This window comes from Girardinichthys multiradiatus, chromosome X (assembly GCF_021462225.1).
Source record: "Girardinichthys multiradiatus isolate DD_20200921_A chromosome X, DD_fGirMul_XY1, whole genome shotgun sequence".
NCBI lineage: Eukaryota > Metazoa > Chordata > Actinopteri > Cyprinodontiformes > Goodeidae > Girardinichthys > Girardinichthys multiradiatus.
In genome coordinates this window covers 29,815,870-29,839,294 of record NC_061817.1, presented here as the reverse complement: position 1 = coordinate 29,839,294, position 23,425 = coordinate 29,815,870, and the positions used below count along the sequence as shown (strand labels likewise).

Here is a 23,425-nt window from a genome sequence, read left to right as displayed (position 1 = left end):
CTGACCGTAGCTGTCTTTGATAAGGCAAAATTTGGACGGAGTGTATAAAAAATGTTATTTTCAACATATTGTTTTGGCCTAAACAAAGATGAGTTCTGGTGGACCAGAGAAGTCATAGTAAAGAGTAAAGATGTCCATGGATGTCCAATATGGAGGACACTTTTAAATCACAACATGGGAATGTGATTTTTTAGTATGTTAACACAAAATTTAATAGCTCAGTCTTAAAACTAAACTTTAACAAAACACTTATTATTAAAAGATACAGTTATTAAACACTAATCATTCTCTTTATTGTCAAATGCCAAAAACATTGCAGTTTAAACTAGATATTTACACGGACTGTAAAAAAGTGGAAAACTGTAAAAATATTTTCTTTACCATTTCTTTACCTCATTTCTGTCTTTTCCAAACAGAAGGAGGAATGAATGTGAGCTTTGTCCCAGCACAGTAAATGTGCACATATTGTAAACACACAAACACTTTTCACAGTTTTTTTATAGCACTTGTATTCCCAGTTTGGTGTGAATAATGCAGCTGGTAAGCAGTGTTTTGCATCACTAATACTTAAAAAAAGTTTTCCCTCAGGCTGCCTTTATCTTTACTAAACCAGAAATCATTTCAAATGTTAAAATATGCTCATTTTACAGTGGAGCATGTTCCCTCCTGCTCGACAACAGATGGCCTATTTGAAGATGAAGAAATGCATTTCCAACGGGAAAAGATGTTCCAATGCTAACCCCCAAAACATTGCAAAAGTCTGCAAAGATACTGTTCTCAAAAACAGTAATATTTATCTGCCAAAGAATCCTGCTTCTGCTCCAACATTACAATATAACAGAGACATTTAACACAAACTGCCCTATCCACCTCTCAGGTCTCCTCTACTTACCCGCAGGTCTCCATTAGCCAGGTGTGCAGCTGCAGGGTAAGAAGCATAGATGGGCTCTTTGCGGTAAATCTTGATAATGCTACGGTCCTGAATGTCCCGGACGTCCTCCAGCTCATAGAAGACGTTTCGGGCCTCATCTTTGATCAGGATCGCAGTGTTGGCCGACTTCAGCATCCCCGCTGTCAACTTCTGAGGGAACATGTGTACGATGAGAGCGTGCAGGGTGTCCATGCTGCTAAGCTCGTGGGTGATGTGAACTCGCCGTGTCTCATCTCCATACTGCAGAAAAAGCACGCCTAGGACAGAATTGTGGGGGAGAGATGGTTGAGTCAGAGGTTTTTGGCTTTATTAGATAGGAGAATAACCAGAGGAGGCATATTTTGCAAGCTGTGGTGTTAGTTGCGATCCACAAACTTTGCTTATTGGTACAGAAAAACCTATAGCACCTCCACTTGGCTTGTATTCAAACCTGTTGAATTTTTTTCTCATGTCACGATACAACCACAATTTCTATATATATTATTGGGATTTTATGTGATAAACCAACATAGTGTAGCTCATTATTGTGTAGTAAATGAATATGCCACAGTAACCCGGGAGGAGCTGCAGAGATCCATGGTTCAGGTGGAAAAATCTGTTACAGATTAACTATTATTTGAGCACTCCGTAAATCTGGCTTTTACTGAAAGTTTGTAAGAAAAATTATTGACACAAAGTCAGGAGAAGTTCTATTTGAAGTTCCAGTCGCAATGTTACAAGCGATATAGGGGACACAGCAAACATGTGAAAGAAGGTGCTCTTGTCAGATGAGACCAAAATTGAACTTTTTAGGACAAGGCAGAGTGCAGGGGTAAAGCACAACTCATGTTCAGAGGCTTCAGTCCTCGATGCAGCTGTCCTGGGTTTGATTCCCAGTCCAGGCGACCTTTGCTCCACTCCTTTCCTATCAACTTACTGCCAACAAAATGAGAAAAATAAAAGTCACTAGTGCTGCAAATAAAATGATATTTGCACAAGAACGCTCACACGCTAACATGATGGTGTGGGTATGATCTTCCCCAGTAAGAACAGTGAGAGCAAACTAGTCAGAGTGAATGGGAAGATGATGTAGCTAAATTGAGGTCACTCATTGGAAGACAACCAGTTACAGTTTGCAAAAGACTTGAGACTGGGGTGCAGATTCAACTTTCAATAGGTCAACATACAGCCAGAGCTACAATGGAATGGTCTACATCATAGCATATTTATGTGTAAGTGTGGTCCAGTCAAAGCCCAGAACTAAATGACAAAAAGGTTCTGAGACAACAATTAATAACCGACTTACAATTATGCACTATATTGTGTATATTGTGGCCTATCTTATAAAATCCCAATAACATGTAACAGGACAAATGCAAAAAAAGGTGAAGTGGTATGGATAATATTGCAATGTACTGTATGTGCATGAATAATAATTTTGGAAGCTATTTGAGAATTTTTATCCAAGTACACTGATTCATGACAACTAAAATGATTAGATACATCCTAACATCATTTTAAAATGCAGATAGATCTTTTTATAATATAAACAGCAATAGCCCAACTTTAAAAAAAAAAAAAGGAAGAATGTTATGGTGCAAGATGCGTATGATGCCTGACTAACCTGAAAATTCATCTTCATACACGAAGAGACAAACAAAAACAACAAGGCAAAGAAAAAAGGAATTACAAATAGGGAAAAAATAATAGATACAAGTCATAGAGAAAAGAAAAAAGACAGGTATTAGTAGAGACAAAGGAAAAACGTTTATACTTTTATATATTCAGAAATACTCATTTAATTGTCTTATTTCTATGCTTATTTCTTTGCAGAAGGGCAATTAAACTGGGGAAGAATTCTGTTGAGATAATAATGCCTCTTCCCATCATCTGGCAGCACATTATTCCACATCAGCAGCAACATGAAGTAAAGAGGAAGCTGCTAATTCTGCCGTGAGTCCAACCCACCTGTTGCAACAGATTGGCCAAAATCGCCTCAGAATCATTACCTGGAGATCGTAGCTTATTCTGACTGCCACAACGAGACAGCGGCAGGCTCTGGCGGAATCGGTTCATCCGGTTGAACCCAAGGGGCATGTCCGCTTCTGACATGGTCTCCAGGGATTCAGCGGAGGCAAAGGAAAGCTTGGCAGCTTGGTCAGCGAGTCCGGACTGCGTAGACTGGGAATGCCGTGGACTGCGGCTCTGCAGAACACACAGCGGCATGTGTGAATTTAGTGAGAGGTGAAACTGTAGCAGAAAAAATGCATTTGACAAAGCTGATGTCATAAGACCAACTGGAAGAGACAGGGAACACACAATGAGGCGAAACACAATAAGCCAACTAACAAGATTATTCAGACCTTGACAATGGTTTTAGCTACCAGCCATTCAGTGAAAATTACTTGCACCACAGTTTATGACAGCAGAAGAATGATATATAAAATGTATTAGAGTCTAGAGGCAGTTTTCCCTCATGAATTTATTAGAATCAAACAGTGACAAAAGTTATGTTCTGTATTCTTGACTTCACATCCATCCGTGCACCCCTTCATCCATACTCCTGTCCTTGTGTACCTATGAACTTTTTAATGACTGCTTGTGGGATGGGAGGAGTAGCTCATGCAAATCCCAGGCTGTCACTGTGGGTTTATCCTTCTGGCTTACGCCCAGGCGTCTCTCTCTCTCGCATTTTCTCACATAAAGACTGTTAGCTCGGCTGAGGCTGAGCTCACTGAACTGAACCCCCTGATTTCCCACCGCTGTAGCGTTTCCTCCAGCTCAGAGGATGCTGTAATGAGCTCCCCGAATGCTGTCTGCTGATTGTTTCCATGGAAGAAGCACACAGATCCTCAGCCCACAGTTTAGTAGCAGTCTATCTCCTTCTCTATAAGCATGAACACAACGGTTGTCACATCATCTACTCTCAACCCGAGTCCAGCTGCTGCATGAACCTACTGTGGCTTTTATTAGAGTAACTTTTAATTAATTGGAAACTAACAGCAGTAACCTGAAGGTTCATCTTTGTGTTCACTGACTCAGAGCAGGGAGTTTTATTTTAAAAGTAAAAACACCACACCACAACAATCAAAGAAAAAAAACATGAGGCACAACTTTACAGTCACTTTAATACCAAGCAGCAGAGTAGACATAGCTGTATGTAACCTCTTGTTATTCTATAAGCACCCCTCTCAATCCCTTAGAAATAGTAAGGGTAAATAGGCAAAGCCATTGCTTAGTTAAGTGTTAATCAAGTTGGATTCTTTATGCAATGGAGTGTTTTTAAGGTACAATCTAAAGTTAAAATTATGTTCCTAAGTGGGCTGATTGACATGCTGTGACAAGTGCTTTACAGATAAATTTGTCATTTAGTATTTAGATCTTAGTGTGTGTCAGTTTTGTCCTAAATCAATTACATTTTCTAAACTCGGGGCGGCTCGTCACTTTAAGCCAATTAAAAAGTGATTATCAAAAATAATTCTGAAAAGTTTAATGGAACCACACAGATTTAAACTTCATGTTTGTTACACTTTTTCTGGACTACACAAACTAAACTTAAAATCTTTTAAAGCAAGTCTTAGCTTCATGGCTCAGAAGATTTCCACCTAAATAATCAAGTTTTTTTTCTGAATCAGCCAAATAAACGTTTACTCTTCTAATCCTAACTCTTTCCATATTTTACTTTTGTTTATTCGAACTTGCATACTTTTCAGAGGACATACAGGTCCTTCTCAAAATATTAGCATATTGTGATAAAGTTCATTATTTTCCATAATGTAATGATGAAAATTTAACATTCATATATTTTAGATTCATTGCACACTAACTGAAATATTTCAGGTCTTTTATTGTCTTAATACGGATGATTTTGGCATACAGCTCATGAAAACTCAAAATTCCTATCTCACAAAATTAGCATATCATTAAAAGGGTCTCTAAATGAGCTATGAATCTAATCATCTGAATCAACGAGTTAACTCTAAACACCTGCAAAAGATTCCTGAGGCCTTTAAAACTCCCAGCCTGGTTCATCACTCAAAACCCCAATCAAGGGTGAGACTGCCGACCTGACTGCTGTCCAGAAGGCCACTATTGACACCCTCAAGCAAGAGGGTAAGACACAGAAAGAAATTTCTGAACGAATAGGCTGTTCCCAGAGTGCTGTATCAAGGCACCTCAGTGGGAAGTCTGTGGGAAGGAAAAAGTGTGGCAGAAAACGCTGCACAACGAGAAGAGGTGACCGGACCCTGAGGAAGATTGTGGAGAAGGGCCGATTCCAGACCTTGGGGGACCTGCGGAAGCAGTGGACTGAGTCTGGAGTAGAAACATCCAGAGCCACCGTGCACAGGCGTGTGCAGGAAATGAGCTACAGGTGCCGCATTCCCCAGGTCAAGCCACTTTTGAACCAGAAACAGCGGCAGAAGCGCCTGACCTGGGCTACAGAGAAGCAGCACTGGACTGTTGCTCAGTGGTCCAAAGTACTTTTTTCGGATGAAAGCAAATTCTGCATGTCATTCGGAAATCAAGGTGCCAGAGTCTGGAGGAAGACTGGGGAGAAGGAAATGCCAAAATGCCAGAAGTCCAGTGTCAAGTACCCACAGTCAGTGATGGTCTGGGGTGCCGTGTCAGCTGCTGGTGTTGGTCCACTGTGTTTTATCAAGGGCAGGGTCAATGCAGCTAGCTATCAGGAGATTTTGGAGCACTTCATGCTTCCATCTGCTGAAAAGCTTTATGGAGATGAAGATTTCATTTTTCAGCACGACCTGGCACCTGCTCACAGTGCCAAAACCACTGGTAAATGGTTTACTGACCATGGTATCACTGTGCTCAATTGGCCTGCCAACTCTCCTGACCTGAACCCCATAGAGAATCTGTGGGATATTGTGAAGAGAACGTTGAGAGACTCAAGACCCAACACTCTGGATGAACTAAAGGCCGCTATCGAAGCATCCTGGGCCTCCATAAGACCTCTGCAGTGCCACAGGCTGATTGCCTCCATGCCACGCCGCATTGAAGCAGTCATTTCTGCCAAAGGATTTCCGACCAAGTATTGAGTGCATAACTGTACATGATTATTTTAAGGTTGACGTTTTTTGTATTAAAAACATTTTTCTTTTATTGGTTGGATGAAATATGCTAATTTTGTGAGATAGGAATTTTGGGTTTTCATGAGCTGTATGCCAAAATCATCCGTATTAAGACAATAAAAGACCTGAAATATTTCAGTTAGTGTGCAATGAATCTAAAATATATGAATGTTAAATTTTCATCATTACATTATGGAAAATAATGAACTTTATCACAATATGCTAATATTTTGAGAAGGACCTGTAAATCTGTAGCTGAGTTGATCTTTTAGCAGGTTTTGACCACACCACCAGAATGGATGTCTCTACAGGGAACAGTTCAGTATAGGGTTCAGTTTTGGTCCTGCATGTGGCATGGCTCAGTGGACATACATGTTGTTCTTCTTAGATTAACTGCTTTGGTCCATAATTTGAGTTCATTTAATACCAACAATTATTGACAGGCTAATGGGCTTTACCGTATCTTGAATCTACCATTCTTCAGCAACCATCACCAGAGAACAAAGAATGAATACATTTCCTACCTAAAAATGAGCAAGTACCATTGACAGAGTGTATATGTTAATATGGACATGATGCCTGATTATGCAGTCACAGAGCTGCTTAAAAGATGAAAACAAATAATGATGATTAAGAAAAACAAATCACATTTGGTTGTGAGAAGGCAATGAGTTACCAGGTGCTTCACTTACTCAGCATTTGTGTTCTGGTTAATTTAGCTTCAATTTCAAAATATTTTAAAATGTTCATCCAGTTTAAAATGAATTGAGTCAGAAAATGAGAGGCATCGTTCTTGTTTGGCTTGAAAGTCATGCAAAAAAAAAAGGCCATACAGAACAGATTAACTTTGCCCACTGTAAAAAAAACATAAAATAAATAGACTAAAAAAGTGAATGGTTCAATCACTTAGTGTGACACTCTTTGAACCCTAGGTGGTGCTTGTTACAAACAGTTATATTTATATAACTCAGTTTGTGTCTAATTGTGCTTGGTAGTGTATTTCTTTGGCAGTTATTAAACTCTATCAGATTCTGCAAAACTCATATAAAAGGCAGACAATTAGCACAACTATTGGGTTGTCCTTATGTATCCCTGCTGACATATTATAAGAAGCCAAGGGAACTCTGTGCTCTGCTGTGCAAAAATAAGCAGTTCAGTCCTTAACCTCCATTGTTATTATTACCGGCCATTGTTGCATTGCTTTGGTGTGGACTTTAGACTAAAACTAGTTGTTCACTACGTTACTTAAAAAAACTAGAGAAACATTCACTTTTGACAGATATATTTTTCTTCTGAGTGCTGGATGGACTTTGGCCTCCTCTAGATCATTTTTACCAACCTTTCTTGAATTGATATGGTGTGGACTGCTCTAGAGAGTAACTTTATTGACAAATGTTCTTCAGGGTAACTTAACTAAATGCAAAAGGATTTGTGTTACCACATGAATTGGAGAATTAGTTGCTTGGGACAAACATATTCTTCTTCTGAGCACATGTATATGCATGTAAGGTTTGTATGGTGTGGGAACCCTAAAAAAACTGCAACACAGTACTGTTTTTTTTTTCAAAACTTACTGGACTCCTGCTCTGAAAGCTGAAAAAATTAAGTCTTATTTTTGTTCCGTAATATTACTCTATGTTGCTGCCTCATTTTTTTTAAATCTGCAGGAGTCTTTGTGTTTTGTCAATAAGGAAGGTTTGAAAAGAAATATGTTTTTCCAATAGAGTATGTTAGATCCAGCTACTCAACAGCAAATTATTGGCACACTTACTGCTAATGTTTGCAAAAACATGTACAATACGTTTACAAGGTAAACTGCCTGCAGGTTTTCATTTTATAATGTCAGAGGCCTTTTGACACCATCATACATAATTCAGTCCCACACCCACACATGAAGGATCCAGAGATAGTGTTGGCAAAAGATATTAGAGCGCTAACGGAACGTGTGTGATGGTGACAGATAACCCCCACCATGTTTTCTAATAGGGTCATTTATCTAAACAGTGACCACACTGAAAAAAACAACAGACATCACCATCCCAGGGCCGCAGCAGATACTGCAAAGTGCAACATTCTGGTCTTACTGTCAAACAGGCGGATAATATTAGGAAAATTTAATATATTAATTTTTAACTAGTATGGCTTGCATTAGATAGCATGCAATACCATCTGAAAGAAAAGATAAATAATAAAATGATTTTGTTAGCTCTTTTGTAATTAAAAGATAAGAGGAAATTGTGTACCACTCTCTTGTTTGTTTTTCCAAAGACAAGAACAAAGAAACTCAGAACATTGAGCATCTAAGTACATGCTTCCCACAAAGTCAGCAAACCTCAAATTTGAAATTCTGATCCTGCTAGAAAGGAAAAGAAAAACAGTGCAGGAACAGCTAAGAATGATGCTGTATTCTCTTAGAAATGTGCAACTCAATTACAAATGTATCATAATTTTAAGCTTGACTTTTTAAAAACTGTTTCAATCACTGACTTCCATATCTCTGCGTCCACTTATAGGATATTTGATAGTATCTTTCTGCAGTAATTTTGTATTCTAAACCTTATATGTGAAAACACCAACTGGTTATGCATCTGCTACTATTAGACAGGCCAGGAACTGGTTCTGCTGCCTTTCCCCCAATAAATCCTTTATTTTCTAGTAGTAAACAGTTTCAATAGCACCTGATTGCTACTGAATATTCTGCAGTTTTTATGCACCATGGATGAGATGGAAAAGTAAGGAACAGGATGAGCTTAAACAGAATAAAAGCAAATGGAGTGGAAACTGGGACAAGGTGCCCTGACAGCAGACCTCAGGCAACAAACCGCATTAAACTTAAACAACCTCCCACCATGTCATCCTGTTTCTTGTGCTAGTACACACTAGTATGCATGGTCTAACTCATTAAAACACAAACACCCTCACAGAAGAAGGTTTTAAGGTCAAAAATGGGAAGCCAGGATATACTTGTATGTATTAGTACAGTATAAAACCATATTTCCAATAACAAATTTCTTCTGTTTTAGCTTTTTGGCACACCTTAATGTTTAAGTTTGTCAGATAAATTTTAAAGATAGTGAGGAAATACAAAGGCAATTTTTAAGCGATGATTTGATTTGAGGTAAAAAAAAAAGCTGTTCAAATTGACCTGGCCCCATGTGAAAATACTGTATATTTACCCTGCAAGCTATATCGTATAATAACTATGATTAACCACATATTTCCACAAGCTACAGCCAGTCCTGATTACCAACTCACCTGTACAAAAAATCAAATCACTTAAAAGGAACTTGTCTAACAGAATATCTAAAGTATGGCATGCTTGACTTGCCTGACTTAAGCTCAGTGTTCACGATTCAACAATAGGAGAGAGACTGGGCAAAAATGACACCCATGGGAGATTTCCAGGGTGACAATCACTGATGAACATAAACAACATAAAGGCCTGTCTCACATTTCCCAAAAACATCTTGATTCATTTTTAGAAAATGCTCTGTAGACTGATGAGACAAAAGTTAAACCTTTAGTAAAGGTTCCGTTCCTGACACCTTGTGTAAAACTAACCCAGTATTTTAGAAAGGATCATACTCAGTCAAACACGGGGGTGGTAGTGTGCTGCTTTGGGGGCTGCTTCGCTGCTTCAGGACCTGGATGACTATCTGTAATCAAGGAGGTGATCAATTCTGCTCTCTACCAGAAAGTCCAGAAGGACATTGGCTGCCCATCAGTTTCTGGCTTTAATTTCAAGTACATTTCTAGAATTGCGCCGCTCAAGGTGGCAGCAAGTTGGAGTAGCTCTGTTACTTTTGATTCTGATTTATTCTTTTTTGGGAACTATTCCTCTTGTGGTGGATGATGATGATGATGATGATGACTATGATGATGACTATGGTGACTGTGTCTCAGTGTCAAACACCAAAGTGTAAATAATGATAAAATTCTGTTACATTCCTTCTCCATAATGATCTTACAGCTAAAAATCTGATAAGAAGAGGCTGTTTAAGTGATGACATATGGAAGTTTGTGACTATATCTACCTTATATTCAGCTTATTTTTAAACATTATAGTGCATTATATATTTACATTTTCTGATTATGATTTCTATTGCTTATCCCTCTACCCGTTTGGTGACTGCCTTGGCGGAGGAGTCGTGTGAGTATTTTCCTGCCTGATAGTCATTGGAACATAGGAATATGTGCAGTTTTTCCGTCTATCGGGTTTTTCGCTCACACAGAGGATATTTTGATTATTCTTTTTATGATTTTATTATTTGACTGTATTCGTTCGTGATATACAGGGGGACTGTTAGGTTGAATGTATATATTATCACATATTATCACTCACTTGTATTTCTGTTTGCATTTCTGAGAAGCCTATGCCTTGGAACATTCTGTGTGCAGCTGGCCTCGCAAGTAGAAACAGCTGTTTCTGTTCCTGTTTCCTGTCTCTGAACTCTGCCTGACATGTCTAGCACCCCTATTTGTAACCTGATATGTCTGTTTACTTTGCTGTATAAAATAAACTCAGTCGGTAATCACACCTCTGTAGTCCACTGCAGATCAGTGTGATTACCCTTGCGGCGAGTAGAAAGAGTCTCTGTGTTGTTCCTCTGAGTCTGACTGTTGGTTTGAGCTGATCACTCATTCCACTGTAGAGCAAAGAACCAACAGCCAAGTGGGTGCTCTCTGTTTGGTGTTGCATTATTTAACACAGGTTTAATCAGCCTAAGAATTTTGGATTTACAGGTGATCAAATGTGGTCCTGACTTTTTAAAACAGTGAAACAGCCCTTCAGTTTAGCTCTGCAGCAGATGCCAACTTTATTAGTCATTGGGGTCTAACAGGTAACCAGTGGTACTCTCCCAGTGCCACACAATTGCGCCGCTCAAGGTGGCAGCAAGTTGGAGTAGCTCTGTTACTTTTGATTCTGATTTATTGTTTTTTGGGAACTATTCCTCTTGTGGTGGATACAGTTGCATTTTTTTGGACGACTGTCCACTCCAGTGTCGGATGCTGTGCAGCTTGGAGGATTTTTCTTAATACTTTCTATTTTTGGACATTTGTTATGATGCATTGCCATGGCAACGGTGTTGTTTCTTACAACCGGGAGCAGCTGATTAATATCTCAAAAGCTCAAATAATACTTCAACTACAACCCCAAATCCCTGATGAGTTGAAAAGGAGACGCCGTGGATGTAGAGCAGGAGCTAAGAGAAGAGAGAGAAGGAGGAAGTTCAAACCATCTCTTCCGTCGATTATGATGGGCAATGTGAGATCGTTGGGAAACAAGTTGGATGAACTCCAAGCCCTACAAAAGACCCAGCCAGAGTACCAGGCATGCAGTATCATGTGTTTTACTGAGACATGGCTGCAGTATCATATCCCCAACTCCAGCGTCTCTCTGCCGGGCTTTTTAACCATACGAGCAGACAGAGATTTAAAGAGGAGTGGCAAATGTAAAGGAGGTGGACTGGCAGTACTTGTGAACAACAGATGGTGTAATCCAGGACATGTAACTGTGAAGTGTCATCTCTGCAGTCGAGATATTGAACTGTTGGCAGTAAGTTTTCGTCCATATTATTTACCCAGAGAGTTCACCAGTGTTACTTTGGCAACAGTTTATGTTCCACCTTCCGCTGTTGCCGACACTGCATGTGATGCCATCAGCTCAGTTGTTGCTAAGCTACAGACAAAAAACCTCAATGCTTTTGTGGCAATTTCTGGTGATTTTAACCATGCTTCACTCTCTGCTACACTTCCAACGTTTCAACAGTTTGTCAGCTGCTCTACCAGAGAAAACAAAACATTGGATTTGTTTTATGCAAATGTCAAGGACTCATACATCTCTACAGCAAGACCTCCGCTAGGCAAATCAGATCACAATCTTGTCTTTCTCTGCTCGAAATATAAGCCCCTTGTTCAGAGGCAACCTGTAATAAAGAGGACTGTGAGAAAATGGTCACAGAAAGCTGAAGAAGCTCTGCAAGGTTGCTTTGAGGCTACAGACTGGGACGCACTGTGCCAGCCACATGGAGAGGACATCAATGCCATGACTGAGTGTGTAACCGACTATATAAACTTCTGCGTGGATAACATCATCCCCACCAGAACCGTGAGATGCTTCCCCAATAACAAACCTTGGATCACCAGTGACCTGAAGGACCTGCTTAACAAGAAAAAAAGAGCCTTCAGAGAAGGAGACAGATAATTATTGAGGAGTTTACAGAAACAACTTAAAGTCAAGATAAGAGACAGCAAGGAGGTGTACAAGAAGAAGCTGGAGAGCAAGCTCCAGCAAAACAATATCAGAGATGTGTGGACAGGGATGAAGAAGATCACAGGCTTCAAGCAAAAGGATGATCAGACCAATGGAGGTCTGGACAGAGCCAATGAACTGAACACATTCTTCAATAGGTTCAGTTCAGAAACAAGCTTCGCATCCTCCTCTCCTGCTCACAGCCAAACAGACATTCCACCTTCCTTTGACCCACAGGACCCACAGCTGTCCAGTAACACCTCACATTTTTTATCTTCCACCTCAGCCCTAGACCCTTCTGCTTCTACATGTTTGCCTTCAACCATATCAGAAGATGCTGATACTTCCTTTGCTTCCCCCTTCCACCTGTGTGTCTCAAGAAGTCAGGTGAAGAGACAACTGGAGAGACTGAATAGGAATAAGGCTGCAGGTCCAGATCATGTCAGCCCTAGAGTCCTGAAGGCCTGTGCAGTGCAGCTCTGTGGGATTCTGCAGCACCTCTTCAACCTTAGCCTGGCCCAGAAGAAGGATCCGGTGTTGTGGAAGACCTCCTGTCTTGTTCCGGTACCAAAGAAAACTCACCCATCAGTCCTCAATGACTATAGACCTGTTGCCCTGACATCTCACATCATGAAGGTCCTAGAGATACTCCTGTTGGCCCACCTGAGTAAGCAAACAGTAAACCATCAGGACCCCCTTCAGTTTGCTTATCGCTGTGGAGTTGGAGTTGAAGATGCCATCATACACCTGCTTCAACAAACCCACTGTCATCTGGACAAAGCCAGCAGCACTGTGAGGATCATGTTCTTTGATTTCTCCAGTGCATTTAATACAATCCAACCTTATTTGCTTTGTCAGAAACTCCAGAAGACTCAGGTGGAGGCCTCAACAATCTCCTGGATCAAAGACTACCTGACAAACAGACCACAGTTTGTGAGACTGAAGGGTTGCGAGTCTAACCAGGTAGTCAGCAGCACAGGAGCACCACAGGGGACTGTACTCTCACCATTCCTTTTCACTCTGTACACCTCAGACTTCCAGTACAAGACAGACTCCTGTCATCTGCAGAAATACTCGAATGATTCTGCAGTCGTGGGGTGGATCAGAGATGGTCAAGAAGCTGAGTACAGGAAGGTGGTGGACCGCTTTGTGGCATGGTGTGGAAACAATCATCTCATTTTGAACGTGACTAAAACAAAGGAGATGATTGTAGATTTTAAGAGAAACAGGAATAAGTCAAAAACTATTTCTATCATGGGGGAAGAAGTGGAGGTGGTGGAGGAGTATAAATACCTCGGTGTTCACCTGGACAACAGACTAGAGTGGAGATGCAACTGTGAAGCCATCTACAAGAAGGGACAGAGCAGACTGTACTTCTTGAGGAAGCTTAGGTCCTTTGGTGTTTGCAACAAGATGCTGCATATCTTCTATAAGTCTGTTGTGGAAAGTGTGATTTCTTCTGCCATCATCTGCTGGGGAAGCAGCATCAGAGCCAGGGACTTAAAAAAGCTCAACAAGCTGATAAAAAAGGCTGGCTCTGTTCTGGGGACTCCTCTGGAACCTTTGGAGATCATTGTGGAAAGACGGATTCTTCATAAAATGAAGAACATTATGGATAACCCTGAGCATCCTCTTCATGAGACTGTCCTACAACAACAGAGTGTCTTCAGTCAGAGGCTTCTTCAGATCTGCTGTAAGATGGATCGCTACAGGAGATCCTTCCTGCCCACAACCATCAGCATCTACAACGGCTCTTTGAGGAAACCTTCATAATATGAGCTATAACAACATTTAATTTCCCTTTGGGATTAATAAAGTATTTTTGAATTGAATTGAATTGAATTGAATTTGAGTAAGGTAGAAGGACAGTGATCCAAAACATGCCAACAAGTCCAACTCTGAATTGCTCAGTAGCCAAGTCAAAATCCAGACCTAAATCCGATTTATACCCTGTGGGATGAACCTACATAGTGTGCTTCTGTTAGAAAGCCCTCCAAAATGACTGAATTAAAACAATTCTGTTAGTCAGAAGCGATCTAAAATACTAATTGACAGCTGTTGGCATGTGTACTTTCACACACAGAACTGAATAGGTTTAGATAGCTTTTTCCTTTGAGATGAATTGTTAATTAAAAACAGCTTCTGTGTTTTTACTCAGGTTATTTTTGTGTGATCATAAAGACACATGACAAAAAAATCATAAAACAGACTAAATCTAACAATTTCTACAGTACTGCAGACATGATATGAAACATATGAAGTGTTCAGAGTCAATTAAATGTTCTTGTTTATGCCTTATTTTCACTATACAGACTACGCAAAAATTGGAACCAGAGTTGCTCCCTGGAATTCTAATTTTGTGTCAGAGCAGCTGTCATCTGAGGAGTGGTTTTGCTGATGGTCAAAATGCTCCCATAATTTCCAAACAAATTCAACATACAGCTGCTAAAAACGATAATTGGCTTGTTTGGTGTTTCTGGAGTATCATTTTACATGTTGTGGGGTAAATCCGTCATCCCGACATGTACTGATCAGTGTTAAACACTGTACAAGACATATGTTTTACTCTATATTCAGAACCTGCAAATTGCAAATGATAATGCTGAGGTAATCATTATTGATTCAACTGGATTGTGGAGAGGCAGACAGGGTTATTACTGTCTGTTGTTTTATTGTGTGGTAATGGAGATACAGCACTGTCTTCTTTAGCACATGGCATGGCTGAAGGTACAGGTTTCTCCAAGCAGGTGAAACGCTGTGGCTGAACTCCACAGCAGTCTGGGTCCAGAGGCTGGTTCAAGACATGATGGATGGAGGCAGTCTCCGCTTCTAATCTCCTCTCCCTTTCAGCAAGACTAAAAAGAGAAATGTCACACAGCTTTATGTGTGTGAACTCTCTGGTTCCAGGGTATTACTTTAACTGGTTAAAATTGCAAATAATTCACTTTGTCCACTTCTCCTCCACTATTTGATGCCCAGCTTGTTCCATTTCTCCTGCTAATGATATCCTTGTCTTCTTTTAAAGCTTCTGTTTGTCTTTGTCCCTAGTTATGTCTCCCTCACACACCTTTTACACTACTTTAGTCACTTGTTCTCTCCTATCACTATAAAATCTTGTTTCTGATTCTCACTGAGATGATTGATGACAACTTTTCTGCCTTTGCCTCAATCTCTGCTGACAGAGGTTCAGAGTCTCATCCACATGCTTTCTTTGCAGTGCTTGTGTCTCCTATCCTAATGCGTCAGCGCTTTCTCAGTCTTTTGGAAATGTAGAGGAAACAACTCCTTAATATAACCATACCTCACATCCATTTTACTCTTAACCGTCCAATTAATCCTCCTCAACTTCTCTAGCTACGTAGCCCATCATCTAGACAAAAAACCTCCTCAAAATAATGGAGTCATTTCTCTTCAGACGACCTGGAGTCATCAATGTATAGAAATGATTGCTCTGCCAGATCCCAGTAAAATGTAAGTTGATGGAGCATGTGAAGGGAGAGGAAAAAAATAGCATTTTAAAGAAGAGACGAGATGATGATTGAGATTTCTGAACAGAATTAGTTATATAGGCCAGGACAACTGCACATTGGAAAATGTATGTCCCCACATCTGTCCTTGTTTACCAATAAGATTTAAAATAAGTCCAGACTAAACTATAAGAATGAGATGATGCATAGGCCCATATCTGTCAGCCTTTCTTCAAGCTGGGAAAGACAAATGAACATCCTATTGATTCCACGCGTCCAGTGATCTGATCTGAATAGGAAATCCCTATAAACAAGCTACAGAGCCAAACGACCTTATATCTACAGTCAGAGCAGTTATTAAAAAGGTAAAACAATTGGAACTTTGCTAAACAGGGCTGGATGCAGAGTCAATTTTACTTTGCTGCCACACACATTGAAAATAACTATTCAAGGGTTAGATGGTCAAAAAAGTCTCTAAAGCTTACTTTTGGAGAACTGAAACCTCTTTAAGTCATTTGCCAATTTATTGTTTGGTACAAAGCATTTTCTGACCCACCATCACCAAAGCAAACATGCAGGGCTTGCTAAACTCAACCAAGTCTTTAACTGATTGGATGAGATAAGATTTAGCTTTTCGCCAAAAAATGTCATCTTCCAAAGGTCCTAAGAACTTTGCTTGGGTGTAAGGCACCATAAACTCTGTCAGTCTGGTGGCTTCAGCTAGGAAACTGAAAATGGGTCGTCACTAGGTCTTTCAGCAGAATAATTGTCTAAATACATGGTAAAATCAACACAACAATGCCTCACCAGACACTAAATGAAACTTCTTCCATGACCATCTCAGTCACCAGATCTAAATCTTACAGAAAGTCTATGGGATGAACAGAAGAGATCATAAGAAAGGGCTTGTGACTCTGTATAATGCAGAGAAGCTGTCAAGAAAGAAAAGTAATAAAAGATAACATTATTTCTCTACTCTTATCTTTAGAAGTTTTAGTAAAAAACTAACAATTATTTGCAAATGACAAAAAATTACTGTACAAAGTACAGCAGAAATGCCTGGTGTGCATAAAATAAATATAAGAAACAATAAATCTTTAGTGTGGGATTGTTTCCCCCAATGAATAAATGTACTCAAATTAAAAATATGATTTTACTAAATATGTTTGTGTGAGATTATGCTACTGGACAAAAAGAGACATTTTTTTTTAAAGATTTTCTTCCAGGGACCCCACAGTGATTAGGTATAGCCTTTGTTTAATCTCCCAGGACTCTAGCTAAGACCAAGAGTGGAAAGCTGAGCTTAGATTACAGCTGGTGGGATGTTGAAGTAGGACGTGGCTTTCTGCAGCTTTACTGATTAGAAAGAAAACTTTGTGGGAAGAAGTGCAAATATTAAAGGTGTCATAACAGCTTGTGTATGACAACAAATATCCTTAAATGTACTCCCCACTAAGGCATCTTGGTTGTTTTTATGGTAAATTCTATCTGTGTTGCAGCACCTTTGATGTCAATATAAAGATCTTACTGTTTTCTGAATAATCACACAATTTTAAGTGAACAGCCAAAAAAAATCAACAAAGCAATATTGTGTGGCTAAGGAATCATCAATTTATAGTACCATGGTGTGCAGGGCGCTAAACTAAACTTTAGAGTTCAGTGGCAAAAAATTAAAACAACTAAATACCAGAAAATGATCAGATTTTATCGTCAAATGAAAATGTGTGATATACAGGTCCTTCTCAAAAAATTAGCATATTGTGATATAGTTCATTATTTTCTATAATGTGATGATGAAAATTTAACATTCATATATTTTAGATTCATTGCACACCAACTGAAATATTTCAGGTCTTTCATTGTCTTAATACGGATGATTTTGGCATACAGCTCATGAAAACCCAAAATTCCTATCTCACAAAATTAGCATATTTCATCCGACCAATAAAAGAAAAGTGTTTTTAATACAAACAACGTCAACTTTCAAATAATCATGTACAGTTATGCACTCAATACTTGGTCGGGAATCCTTTGGCAGAAATGACTGCTTCAATGCGGCATGGCATGGAGGCAATCAACCTGTGGCACTGCTGAGGTCTTATGGAGGCCCAGGATGCTTCGATAGCGGCCTTTAGCTCATCCAGAGTGTTGGGTCTTGAGTCTCTCAATGTTCTCTTCACAATATCCCACAGATTCTCTATGGGGTTCAGGTCAGGAGAGTTGGCAGGCCAATTGAGCACAGTGATACCATGGTCAGTAAACCATTTACCAGTGGTTTTGGCACTGTGAGCAGGTGCCAGGTCGTGCTGAAAAACGAAATCTTCATCTCCATAAAGCTTTTCAGCAGATGGAAGCATGAAGTGCTCCAAAATCTCCTGATAGCTAGCTGCATTGACCCTGCCCTTGATAGTGCCCTTGACCACTGAGCAACAGTCCAGTGCTGCTTCTCTGTAGCCCAGGTCTGGGGAATGCGGCACCTGTAGCCCATTTCCTGCACACGCCTGTGCACGGTGGCTCTGGATGTTTCTACTCCAGACTCAGTCCACTGCTTCCGCAGGTCCCCCAAGGTCTGGAATCGGCCCTTCTCCACAATCTTCCTCAGGGTCCGGTCACCTCTTCTTGTTGTGCAGCGTTTTCTGCCACACTTTTTCCTTCCCACAGACTTCCCACTGAGGTGCCTTGATACAGCACTCTGGGAACAGCCTATTTGTTCAGAAATGTCTTTCTGTGTCTTACCCTCTTGCTTGAGGGTGTCAATAGTGGCCTTCTGGACAGCAGTCAGGTTGGCAGTCTTACCCATGATTGGGGTTTTGAGTGATGAACCAGGCTGGGAGTTTTAAAGGCCTCAGGAATCTTTTGCAGGTGTTTAGAGTTAACTCGTTGATTCAGATGATTAGGTTCATAGCTCGTTTAGAGACCCTTTTAATGATATGCTAATTTTGTGAGATAGGAATTTTGGGTTTTCATGAGCTGTATGCCAAAATCATCTGTATTAAGACAATAAAAGACCTGAAATATTTCAGTTAGTGTGCAATGAATCTAAAATATATGAATGTTAAATTTTCATCATGACATTATGGAAAATAATGAACTTTATCACAATATGCTAATATTTTGAGAAGGACCTGTACCTGCATATCCTTAGGTTTTGATATGTCTTATTTTTTTTAAAAGACATATTACAGAGCCTTTTTGGACCTTACAATTAATTAAGCTCAATATGTATTTTTCAGTCATACAAAATAAGTGGCAGCTATGGTTTTACTAGTTTGTCATTTTATTTTACTTCAGATCTGATCATCAATTAATCAGATGAAAACTCTTAAGTTCTTAGATTCATGTTTATCTACTAAAACACTGTGTTTTTGGACGTAACCCTGACCCATCTCTCCCAATTTAGAAGCATTTCATGAAGGCACATCTAAAATGTCTCCTTTCTATCTCTGCCAGTAGAAACCAAGGTAGGGTCACAAGTTTCTAGCCAGTAATGCCAGCTAACGGAGGTGTCATGAGTCCATAGAGAATGGTCCTCCACCATTTAAATGGATATGGAGACGTTTAAGCTGTTTTCCGCCTTGACATCTCTGCCAACACACACGCCGCAGTCGCACACAGGCACTGTCCAGAAAGTGAAAAGATGTGTGAAGGAAGAGCAGTGGGTGGCTGGCCGTGATGCCATAGACGTAAACAAGCACAAAACGGACGAATGACAAATGCACTTAGACAAGCAGCACTAACCTTAAAGCTCCAGTAGTTGGGTTGTTGCTGTGGAGTTTCACGAAGGACAAAATCAGCAAGAAGGGAGACATAAAGAAAAAAGATTTACTACCTCAAGAATAATTGAAGAGCATAAATAAAAAAGAAAAACAAGATACTCAAGCAGTGGAAAGGGCAGGAAATGCAACCTTAGTTGAAATACTACTATTATAATGTAAAATGCTGTTCCTGACTATTCTGCCAATCTTCAACATGGATTAATATTGTTGACAGGTTAATTTAGAGCATGTGTGGAAAACACAAGCATTGACTGGTTGATAATGGAGGTGATGACTGTGTTTTGTAGGTATCCGGTTACTGAAAACCTGAAACAAGATTGTGCTGTTATAAATGAAAAGAGCAAAATCAAATAAAACAGCAGCCCATTCTGTTGTTGCAACGTTGGCTTCTCCCAGATTTCACCACAGGCAAACAACCACTTTGTCCCCTTCTTGCTCTCGGGTTTCTTCCAATCTCCTTCCACCTGCTGCTCACTCTTCATCACAACCTCAAAGCCTGACCTGCTAATTTGCAGCACTGCTGCTGCAGCAAGCATCTGCCCATTTGCCCTTGTTGCTGTTTGGAAATAAGACTTAGAATAGGACATAATAACTATAAAGTTAAAACCACACTGAGCCACTGCTGGCCCAGAAATATCTTAAGACAATGGCATGCAATATTACCAAAAGATTAAGTAGAATTCACAAATTTCAATTGTAATTCCAACTCTACCTTCTCATTCTTATCTGCAAGCAATATTCACTGAAGTCAGCCTCCCTTCTGCAAAGTGCGCAATACCCTGAGTTGGAATTAATAGAAATAGTGATAGGCACGTCTTTATGATAGTTGGTGGGTTTCCCTTACTCACTGTCAGTTTTAATGTAGTTTCAACTAAATCCCAGATTGCCTTCATAAACAACGGCAACTTGAGAGATTTTGAAAGGAAATACCAGTGCAGATGTGATACCATGGTGTTAGCATAGTGGTATGATGGATAGAAAGGCAGCACAGAGAAATCTGTTTGAGGGGTACAGTATCATAATGACTGGCTTAACACTTTAAATAGTCTGTTCAATCACAACTGTCTCTGAGACTGTAAGGCTATTGTTAAACGTTTCTGAAGAAGGCGTAGGTTAAACTCTCTAATTGGTGGACAAACATTTGGTCTCTCTTATTTCAAGACAATCTTCAACTGCACCCTTTTTCCACCTATAGGTTTCAGTACAGGTCTTACCTCTATATTAAGTTTCTGGGCAAGAAAACAACAAACTTGTAAAATTATTTTCTTTTTTATTTATGATTCTATAAATTAGAAAAAATACATATTTATGATGAGTCGTTGGTGTTTATTAAATTATTACGTAAAGAAAATTAAATTTAACAGTAAATTTAACAGTGTCTTTTTTTCCACAAAAAATAGGCAACTGAGAAATGTTTTAATTGAGCAAGAAAGGTACAAATCATTAAGTCTTGTTGTTTTATGTTAAGACCTTGAAGCAGGAAATCCTGTTCATTAAATATATTCTCAGATTGCAGCTTTAGGAGAAACTCATGCCTAGTACCTTTCCTGCTGCAGTGGATTAGTGAAAACAGCTATACTAACAGTTTTGGTATTTAGATGTGTTCCTGATTTATCTGTATTAGTTGATGGTTGTTTTCATTTTGCAGCTTGGAGCAGTACTATACAGAATATAGCAAAATTGCATAAAATAACTTCAGAACAAAACAGAAGAAAAGTTAGATATTACTTTTTAGATACTTTCCTGACATACATATTACAATATCAGTGTTAGGAGACACAAGTAGAGTTTTCAATGGCACTGAAATAAAGAGCTCCCAAAGTTTGACAAAAATGTTTATGCTAAGAGTAGCTTCTCCATATATGTAATTATAGTCCAACAGTCTCAACGAGCTCACTCTGACATCAAGGTTTATCTGCCAAGCTACTTCTTGTGCGATCTTGATCACTCTTCATTTGCTGGATTCATATAAGCTGTTTTATAACAGGATAAGTCTGGAAAGTATCTACAGCATTTTATAATTATATTACAGTAATAGTGGGGGATTTTGAACTGTAACAGCCCTCATGTAATGGTTGGTTAAACAAGGAAGCCAGTTGTTCCTTCTATTGTATTTTGACGTTAGAAGTACAGGGGTTGGACAATGAAACTGAAACACCTGTCATTTTAGTGTGGGAGGTTTCATGGCTAAATTGGACCAGCCTGGTAGCCAGTCTTCATTGATTGCACATTGCACCAGTAAGAGCAGAGTGTGAAGGTTCAATTAGCAGGATAAGAGCAAAGTTTTGCTCAAAATATTGAAATGCACACAACATTATGGGTGACATACCAGAGTTCAAATAGGACAAATTGTTGGTGCACGTCTTGCTGGCGCATCTGTGACCAAGACAGCAAGTCTTTGTGATGTATCAAGAGCCACGGTATCCAGGGTAATGTCAGCATACCACCAAGAAGGACGAACCACATCCAACAGGATTAACTGTGGACGCAAGAGGAAGCTGTCTGAAAGGGATGTTCGGGTGCTAACCCGGATTGTATCCAAAAAACATAACACCACGGCTGCCCAAATCACGGCAGAATTAAATGTCTACCTCATCTCTCCTGTTTCCACCAGAACTGTCCGTCGGGAGCTCCACAGGGTCAATATATACGGCCAGGCTGCTATAGCCAAACGTTTGGTCACTCATGCCAATGCCAAACGTCGGTTTCAATCGTGCAAGGAGCGCAAATCTTGGGCTGTGGACAATGTGAAACATGTATTGTTCTCTGATGAGTCCAACTTTACTGTTTTCCCCACATCCGAGAGAGTTACTGTTGCATGCCCAGAGTGAAGCATGGGGGTGGATCAGTGATGGTTTGGGCTGCCATATCATGGCATTCGCTTGGCCCAATACTTGTGCTAGATGGGCGTGTCACTGCCAAGGACTACCAAACCATTCTTGAGGACCATGTGCATCCAATGGTTCAAACATTGTATCCTGAAGGCGGTGCCGTGTATCAGGATGACAATGCACCAATACACACAGCAAGACTGGTGAAAGATTGGTTTGATGAACATGAAAGTGAAGTTGAACATCTCCCATGGCCTGCACAGTCACCAGATCTAAATATTATTGAGCCACTTTGGGGTGTTTTGGACGAGCGAGTCAGGAAACGTTTTCCTCCACCAGTATCACGTAGTGACCTGGCCACTATCCTGCAAGAAGAATGGCTTAAAATCCCTCTGATCACTGTGCAGGACTTGTATATGTCATTCCCAAGACGAATTGTCGCTGTATTGGGCACAAAAGGAGGCCCTACACCATACTAATAAATTATTGTGGTCTAAAACCAGGTGTTTCAGTTTCATTGTCCAACCCCTGTATCTGGACATGTAGGCATATAATCGTTCTACCAAAGAAGAAAAGGACATGCAGAAGGAAAAAAGTAAACCCACGCTTCCTCTCTCCTTTAGCATATAAATGACTCCTGAGAGATGTTAGCAGCTAAAATGAAAAACAATGCTTTGATGTGACAGTGTGAAAAATATATTTATTCCTGCCAGCTGGAGTTATTTTTTGTTGCTGAATATAAACATTTACTTTCTATGCTCTTGAAGCACTAGCCCAGTGTGTGTTGATAAGCTATTTAGAAACCCACTAGATGGATAAATATGTTAATGATTGCATGTTCTCTACGGAGAGGTTACTTTGGGGGTAATAGGTCATTGGTAAAGTGGGTCAGTGTCAGGGACGAACTAACCATAAGTTCTTCCCATTGTGGAAGTGAACTGGCCTTGACTATCTGGTCAAATTTAACATAACCAGTAAGTTTAATCACTGAAAGTCTCTACGTCTGCTAGTAGCTCAGGGGCACCGTTTGGATAAATGTTGTAAATAAATGCAGTTCACCTGTTTAGACGCTAATTATGATTTTGTTTTTCCTGCAAGACA

General features: G+C 39.9%; 1 protein-coding gene across 6 annotated transcripts in view; it reads right to left on the bottom strand.

Moving 5' to 3' along the window:
- Nucleotides 1-23,425, bottom strand: part of si:ch211-278a6.1 (SRC kinase signaling inhibitor 1) — a 138,510-nt gene that overhangs the window by 29,693 nt on the left and 85,392 nt on the right. For 5 of the 6 annotated variants that reach the window (XM_047356912.1, XM_047356914.1, XM_047356913.1 and 2 more), the window contains exons 4-7: nt 19,456-19,482; nt 2,920-3,115; nt 2,535-2,546; nt 893-1,188 (exon numbers count right to left, since the gene is read on the bottom strand). In XM_047356912.1, the coding sequence (XP_047212868.1) occupies nt 893-1,188; nt 2,535-2,546; nt 2,920-3,115; nt 19,456-19,482 (531 nt within the window). The remainder of the gene's footprint in view (nt 1-892; nt 1,189-2,534; nt 2,547-2,919; nt 3,116-19,455; nt 19,483-23,425) is intronic. The other variant, XM_047356915.1, reaches the window with a different exon arrangement.